General features: G+C 37.0%; 1 protein-coding gene across 2 annotated transcripts; it reads left to right on the top strand.

Moving 5' to 3' along the window:
• The first annotated feature begins 254 nt into the window (after positions 1-254).
• LOC121214637 (uncharacterized) lies at positions 255-2,208 on the top strand. 2 transcript variants are annotated; one of them, XR_005910219.1, is made up of 2 exons: positions 255-1,148; positions 1,240-2,208. XR_005910219.1 is itself a non-coding variant. In XM_041088482.1 (2 exons), the coding sequence occupies exons 1-2, from the start codon at positions 735-737 to the stop codon at positions 1,686-1,688; spliced, it is 477 nt and encodes a 158-aa protein (XP_040944416.1). In that variant the 5' UTR covers positions 255-734; the 3' UTR covers positions 1,689-2,208. The 2 variants fall into 2 exon arrangements, 1 of the variants encoding a protein (XP_040944416.1); XM_041088482.1 differs by having other exon boundaries at positions 255-762.
• The last annotated feature ends 5,925 nt before the right edge of the window (positions 2,209-8,133 follow it).

Raw genomic sequence — 8,133 nt, 5'->3', positions numbered from 1 at the left:
AAAAAAAAAAAAATCAAATAGACCCTTCTATTAATGGAAACAATTAGTTGACCAATCTGATCGTTAATAATGTTGACGTGATGATGTGTTCCCACAAATATTGGGTTTGTTCTCCCAATTAAATTCTACTATTTTTTACCAGTTGAACCTTGATTAATTTAGGATATTTTAGTTATATTAGAACTCTGAATTTAGTCTATTTAACATTTTTAGTGAATTCATAGAGTATCTCCTATGTGAAATTTGATGAAGAGTTTTGGGAAGAGATTTTGAGAGAGCTTTGTATTCGGGTTTTAGGTTTTGCTCTTTTAGGTTTATTTTCTCTATCTTGTACTTTTTGTTAGTTTGCCACATTAGTGAAATTTTCTTTGTTCGTGATTTTTTTTACACCTTAAACTCGGCTTAAATGTTATAACCACATACTGGAGTTCGCATTAACATCACAAAACTTTGATCACTTGCTTTCAAAACACAACCTAATCTTGTTTGGATGATTTTGCGAAAACCTGACTTTGTTTTGTTGTTTAGAAAATGAGATAGATGTCGTTCTTGTTTTTTTGGTTTTGTGCCCATATTTATTCTTTGTTAAAGAATAACCGGATGGTTGTCTATGGTGAATATCCCTGCGTTTTCGGTGGGGTTTGCGTTAGTAGCGGTGGCGTGCCATCCGAGGGGTACGGACGGTGCATACGTGGGTGGCTGTGAACCTTTTAGCCTGATTTAGGCCCTGAGGGATGGGAAAGATCATCGATATTGCTAAAGGTTTTGTCGTTTCTTTGCATTTTTTAACCATTTCTATTAAGAATTAACGTTGTAGTGCATGTTTTCGTACGTCTTTCATGCATGATTGCATTGTTTGCATGGTACAACATTTATGCATCTTCTTTTTGACTTTTCAACGATAAGAATAAGTTGGATCGTCATTTCATTTAGATAGTATATTTCTGTGTTTTAAGTATTGCTTTTAACGTCTTTTGTTATAGTAGGTTTTCTTTTGGATTTTCTCCTTTTTCCTTCTGTTGTTTAGTATCAGTTAGGTTCTTGGTGGTGTTCATCTTCCTGTTCTCTGTTCCGTTATTCTTATTTTATATTCTGGCGCCCCGTCGTTTTGTTTGTGACTCGAGCTCCGTCTGGAGTTTTCTTGGAAGGTGATTCTTGTTGTGGGACTTTGTTTTTTCGACACTTTTAGTTTTCTTGGGTTGCTGCTGCGCTTGTTTACGTTGTCCTGTTACCTTGCAGATTTCTCGCTGGAGCAATTGTTCTCAAGGTGCGATCTCGGATCGTGTTTTCTTGCCTTCTTCTTGGCATATTCGAAGGTGGCTACGATAGAAGAAGACATTAACGAACTTTTGGCGAAATTAAATTTCTCAGAGGAAGAAGCAATGAGGGTTGTAAGTACAAAGGTTGGATCTACTAGCTCGCAAGGATTTGAAACCTGGGCCATTGGGAAATTGATGGCAGAGGAGAAAGTTAATAGAGAGGCTATATACCGGGTGTTTAAGACACTCTGGTTCACCAAGGAGGAAGTCAACTTCGTGTCTCTAAAAGAAGGAGCCATTTTGGTGAAGTTTGGCAACGAGGACGATAGAAAGAGGATTCTAAACCTTTCCCCTTGGCTGTTTTACCAGTGCTTGTTCAATATGGTTCCCTACGTTAAAGATAAAAAGTACGGAAGAGTATGCCTTTAATCGTTCACAGTTCTGGGTAAGAGTTTCGAATATACCGCTGGAGTTTATGGATAGGCAGATGGCTATGGAGGTTGGCAATGCGATTGGGGAAGTGCTAGCCATAGATTGGCGTGATAGAGATGGTGGATGGACAGAATACATGCGGCTTAGGGTTATAATTGATGTCCACAAACCGCTGCTTAGGGTTGTCCACTAAATTAACAATGAAGGAGTTGAGTTCGTTTGTGCTATTCGATACGAGCGACTGCCAAGGTTTTGCTCTATTTGTGGCCTTATCGGTCACTCAATTAAAAAACGTGGTAAGAAGGTGGATAATAGTAAGTCAAACAAAACCGATTTCCAATATCGGAATTGGTTAAGAGGCCCCCTAGGTGTTACCAACCAGAATTGTGGACCATGGAGAAATGGAATAGAAATTATTATTGTAACACCCCTATCCCGTATTCAACGTTTAAACAGGGTTACGGAGCATTACCGGACTTATAAATCAAACAATCATACATTTCATATTTATTTCTCATTCAAAACAAAAACCACTCGCTTTCATTCATATAGTCCTTAATACGAGCCCTCGAAGCCCAAAATAAATATTAAAAATGGTTCGGGACTAAACTGAGTACTCAAGAAATTTTTAGGAAAAACATGAAAAATTTTAAAAGTGCAGGAGACACACGCCCGTGTCTTAGGCCGTGTGGATATTCGAAATGGGGCCACACGCCCGTGTCCTTGCCTGTGCCCTAACTTGTGTCCAAACTAGTGAGCATATTGACTTGGGTCACAAGGCCAGACCACACGCTCGTGTGTTAGGCCGTGTACCCTTCGAAATGGCCTCACACGTCCGTGTGAAAACTGGAGGGTATACTGACTTGTGCCACACGACCGTTTGCTAGGCCGTGTGAAGCTACGGACTTGATTCTAAGAAAGCTACAGGGGACCCACGGCTGAGATACACGCCCGTGTCTCTGTCCGTGTGGACAAAAATAGACCATTTTTCAAGCCATATTTCTCACCCAAATTGGTACCAACCTACACACATCAATATGCATATAAACATGGCATAAATAGGCATTCAAAACCAACCAATGTCAAGTTAATAACATGTAATAATATCACATACTACCATGATACATATAGGCACCTCAAATGGCCACTCAATAATCATGCAAACTATGTCTCCAAATATACCTAATTGGTCAAACACATATATGCAAACTTTGTGCCTAAAACTTAACATGTATGCCATTTATAAATCTTAACCATTTGGTACCCAAAATACCAATTCACAACCAAGTCATTTACATAGCAACCATACATCATATACTATAATGCTATTTACATATTTACGAATCAAAAGATATGTCCACAAAACAAGCCAAATCAAATAGCTAAAACACAATTAGACATATAGGCTTCCATTAGCCAAAAAGACCTATACATGCCATTTAACCCAAAATGTAAAGTCAAAAGTACCAAAATAATGTTTGATAGTGTGATGCGATCTCCGACAACTTCCAATCCAAACGAGCTTTTGAAACACTATAAAACACGAAAAAATAAACAGAGTAAGCAATTAAGCTTAGTAAGTTCGTATAACACAGAATTAAACTTACCATTTAACCCCAAATTTAGGTAAGTAACCTAAATCATAACACAATTCAATTTGGCCAAAACCTATCACATAACCATTTCTCAAGTTAGTCATGTATTCATATAAAAACTAAGAAATCATGTATGAATTCAACAATTATTAAATTCCATGTATATGTAACATCTATACCGTGTATCCGTATATCATACATAGATTATTTCCATGTAAATGCATGTACCAGTTCATATCGAACTTGTATAATCTCGTAATAACACTATGCCCGTTGAACCATTTAGAATATCGTTAGATACGCGGGTGGTACACCTGAGGTGTACTAAACTGTAATCCATCAATTCTTGTACATGTATGCTCATGCGAGCTGAGTATCGGTAAGCTCATATGAGCTGGAATCGGTAACCCTAATGACATGTCATTTGTATCCTACGAAATTCCTAAGGTTCAAACAGGGCTTAATATTCTTCGTATGCTGTCAGTTATACGCTCGATAATTATACATAATAATTCTATCATTCACATACATATATTTCTATTAAAGCATATAAATATGCAATTTAATTGCATGAACTTACCTTAAACTCATACGAAGAAAATATGATCGTTTAATCCACGACTTTATCTTTCCCCTGATCTAATTCTGTACGTTGTTTTTCTTGATCTATACAATCAAATTTAACCAATTTAATCATCATTCTATTCAATTCGCTCCAAAATTCATGTTATAGCAAAATTACCATTTTGACCCTATACTTTTGACTTTTTTACAATTTAGTCCCTATGCTCATAAAATGAAATTCATGAAATTTCATCCACACCTAAGCCTAGTCGAATTTTATATGTCTTATAGCAGCCCATATATTCCATAAATTCACACATTTATCACACAATTTTCATATTTCACAATTTAATACCTATTTGACAATTTCATTACAAATCTCTTCACAAAAGTTGTTTAATTAACAATAAGGATTCATTTTCTTCCATTAAACTTCAAAAAAAACTAAAATATTCTCATGGAAAAACCTTAGACTTTCAACCATATTGCAAATTAGTCCCCTATTTAGCTAGATTAAGTTACAACTATCCCAAAAACATAAAAATCAACAAAACGGGACAAAGGATCACCTACATGCAAGGGATTTTCTTTGCAAATTTTCAAGCTTTTCAAAGACTTTTTTTTGCTGTAATTTTCGGTGGAAGCAACACAAAGATGATGGCCTATTTTTTCTTATATTATTTAATTTTGTTTTTATTACCTAATTATCGTTTTATCCTTACCTAACTTTAAAAATCACTGAATTACCAAGCCATGCACATCCACTATCACCTTTAATGGTCTAATTACCATACAAGGACCTCCACTATAATGTTCTATAGCCATTTAACACCTTTAGCTAATAGAACACAACTTTCGCACTTTACACAACTTAGTCTTTTTTCACAAATTGAGCATACAAACGATAAAATTTCTTAACGAAATTTTTATACTATCATATTATCATGCTGTAGAAATTAAAATAATATTAAAATAAATTTTTTGACTTCGAATTTGTGGTCTCAAAACCACTGTTCCGATTTCACTGAAAACGGGTTGTTACAATTACAAATAATAAGGAGAGTAAAAGTGCTAAAGGGATGATAGAAGAAACGTTGGAGGTGAATGAACTAAAAGAACAAGTGGAAACAGAAAGGGTAATAAATGTTGAAGATGAGTCAAGTTGAGCACTCAATAAGGAAAATGGCCCATGAGAGTAACTTGCGAAGGGATAGGGAAAATGAAGACAAAAAGAAATACAATACGGGGAAGTAACAGGGAGCTAACAGAAGAAAGTCCAGGCAGAATTGTTCGAAGGAAATTAATGGATTGCTGAGCACCTTCTAAGGCAGCGGCTGGCGAACAGTCCTACCAGGATCAATGAAGTTCCTAAGCTGGAACTGTCTTGGATTGGGGAACCCTGCGATAGTTTGGGAACTCAAGCAACTCCTTGTTGCTTACAACTCCGATCTTATATCCCTTTGTGAAACTAAAATTAATCCTAATGACTTTCAACGGGTTCAAACTAAGTGCATGATGCAAAATGGGCTTGCAGTGAGTTTTGAGGGTCGTAGAGGGGGTCTTGCGATGATGTGGAATGAAGGCGCGAACGTCACCATTCAAAGTTACTCTAAGCACCATATTGACTCCATTGTTAAGTTGGATAATCATAGTAATATTGGTGTCACTAGGTTTTATAGGCATGCCAACCCTAATGTTAGAAGTAGATCTAAGGACATGTTATGTAGGGTGGGTGCTTCAGTTAATGAGGAGTGGGTGGTGGGGGGACTTTAATGCCATGTTGAATGAAGCCGAGAAAGAGGAAGGTCATAGGATTGTGAGGGCGCAAATTAACTAGTTCAAAGACATATTGGATGACTTGGATCTTGTGGATATTAAGCCGGATCGTGGATGGTTTACTTGGGTTAACAACAGGGGTGGGGACAGCTTGATTAAGGAGAGATTAGATAGATTTTTAACGTCGATTTCCATAGTGGAGAAGTACCCTTTATTGCTACTAGTGTCATGATGCAAACTCAGTCCGATCATGATGCTGTTCTCTTTGATATGTGGGGCCATAAACTTAAAAGTGACCCCAAAGATCACAGGTTGTGCTTTCGCTTTGATGATTGCTGGGCTACATAGAGGGATGCTAAGAGAATTATTAGTAATGCTTGGATGAAGGATGCGGTTTACTATGGTGACAAGCTAGAGAGGGTTCATGAGACCCTTGTCCCATGGCAGCATAATAAATTTTGAAAAATGAAAAGGGATATTCGCAAGCTGGAGAATAATATTAACATGATCATTGATTCGGCCAGTAGAGAGGATAGTGCAAAGAGGTTGAAGGAGTCTCATCGTAGGTTAGGCTATCTTTATACGAAGGAGGAGAGATATTGAATGCAAAGACCTTGGGCCCAATGGCTCAAGGAGGGTGACAGGAACAAGAGGTACTTCTATGCAAAAGCCACTGGCTATTTAAAGAAGAACAATATTGACAAACTCAAAGATGGGAATGTGAATTGGGTTACGGATAGCAATGATATTTGTAATGTGGCAAAACGCTATTTTTGGAACCTCTTTTGGTCTAACAACAATGATATTAGTAACCATGACACGGGATATATCAGAGAGTGCATTACTAGGGATACTAACTTGTGGCTTACTAGGGAGTATATTGAGAATGAAGTCTTACAAGATATTAAGTATAAAGCCCCTAGAGTCGATGGTCTCTCTAGAAGTTTCTTTAAGCATTGTTGGGATATTGTGGGAAATGACACCACGCGTTTTTGGCTGGATGTTCTTAATGGACATAAGAATATTTATTCTCTTAATGAAATTATGATTATTTTAATTCCTAAAATTTGGGACCCTTGTGATATTACTAATTTCTGCCTTATTAGTTTGTGTAGGTTCATGTATAAGATCATTGCCAAGGTGTTGGCCAATCGATTAAAAATCATCCTTTCCGATTGTACAAGTCAAAATCAAAGCGCCTTTGTCCCGAAAAGAATGATTCATGATAGCATTTTGATTGCGCACGAGCTGCTTCACTACCTTCAAAGCTTTAAAAATAGCCCTAACAAAGGATACATTATCAAGCTTGATATGAGTAAAGCTTACAATCGAGTAAAGTGGAATTTCATTGAGGCGATCATGCTGAAAATGGGGTTTGAAAATCAGTGGATCGACAAAATTATGGGCTGTGTTCGTTTTGTAAGATATTTGGTCATATGCAATAATATTTTATCGGATACAATTTTTCCTAAGAGGGGTCTCCATCAAGGGGAACCCCTTTCTCCGTATTTGTTTTTTATTTTGCATTGAAGCATTCTTGAGGATGCTTATTCATGCTCAAAACAATAATTCTTTAAAAGGTATCCGTGCTAGCATAAACGACCCAAGGATCAATCATTTGTTCTTCACCGATGATGCGCTTCTTTTTGTGCGTAACAAAAAAAGTTAGGTTGATTGCATTATTAATATTCTTTGGAATTTTGCCATTGTTTCACGACAAGAGATAAACTTTGAAAAATCAATGGTGTTGTTTAGTCCTAGTACTCCGAGTGATCAAAGAAGAATATTTGGCGATCTCCTTGGCATGAAGGTCATGGAGAAGTTGGATAAATACCTGGGACTTTCCCTTCCTATAGGTAAAAAAAAAGATGCCTTCAATGATATTACTAATAGATTTAAATGTAGGATAAATAGCTAGGCCAAAAGATTACTTTCATTTGGTGGCAAAGAAGTCTTCATTAAGGCGGTGTTACAATCCATTCCAACATAAGCGTTGTCTATCTTCTTGGCTCTTAAGGGTGTGATCAAGGACCTTCAAACCAAGCCTAGCAAGACGTGGTGGTCTGGCAAGGAGAAAAAAAATTTTGGCTGATGCTCCATTGAAAGACGTTGTACTATCTAAAAGGTAGGGGGCCTTGGCATAAGAGACATACGACTGTTCAACCTTGCTCTTCTAGGTCGTCTAGTTTGGATTTATAACAAAAATACTCTATGTTTAAAGTGTTGTCCTCAAAGTATTTTCCCGATGGTAACATTTTTAATGCCAAAAGAATTTATAAAGCCTCTTTTACTTGGTCGAGTATAGTAGCTGCTGCGGAGACCTTCAAGAATGGGTTTGGTTGGCAAGTTGGTAACGGTGACTGTATTAACATTCAGGTTGATAACTGGGGTATGGAAGACTAAATGGTGGTACCCTTAATTCTAATATGCTTAACCTTCAAGAAAAAAGTTTTAGATTGAGAATGATAGGCGTTGGGATATTGATAAAGTTTACAAGCTGTACGGGA

Source organism: Gossypium hirsutum, chromosome D02 (genome assembly GCF_007990345.1).
Source record: "Gossypium hirsutum isolate 1008001.06 chromosome D02, Gossypium_hirsutum_v2.1, whole genome shotgun sequence".
NCBI classification, from domain to species: Eukaryota; Viridiplantae; Streptophyta; class Magnoliopsida; order Malvales; family Malvaceae; genus Gossypium; species Gossypium hirsutum.
The sequence above is the reverse complement of the archived record's forward strand: the minus strand, read 5'-3'. Positions and strand labels throughout refer to the sequence as shown.

What these genes read in the sequence shown, in the direction of transcription:
- LOC121214637 (XM_041088482.1), top strand. Translation starts at nt 735, where the DNA reads ATGGGAAAGATCATCGATATTGCTAAAG. An exon ending in GATCATCGATATTGCTAAAG is followed by an intron (nt 763 to 1,239) that starts GTTTTGTCGTTT and finishes GTTACCTTGCAG; the next exon opens with ATTTCTCGCTGGAGCAATTG.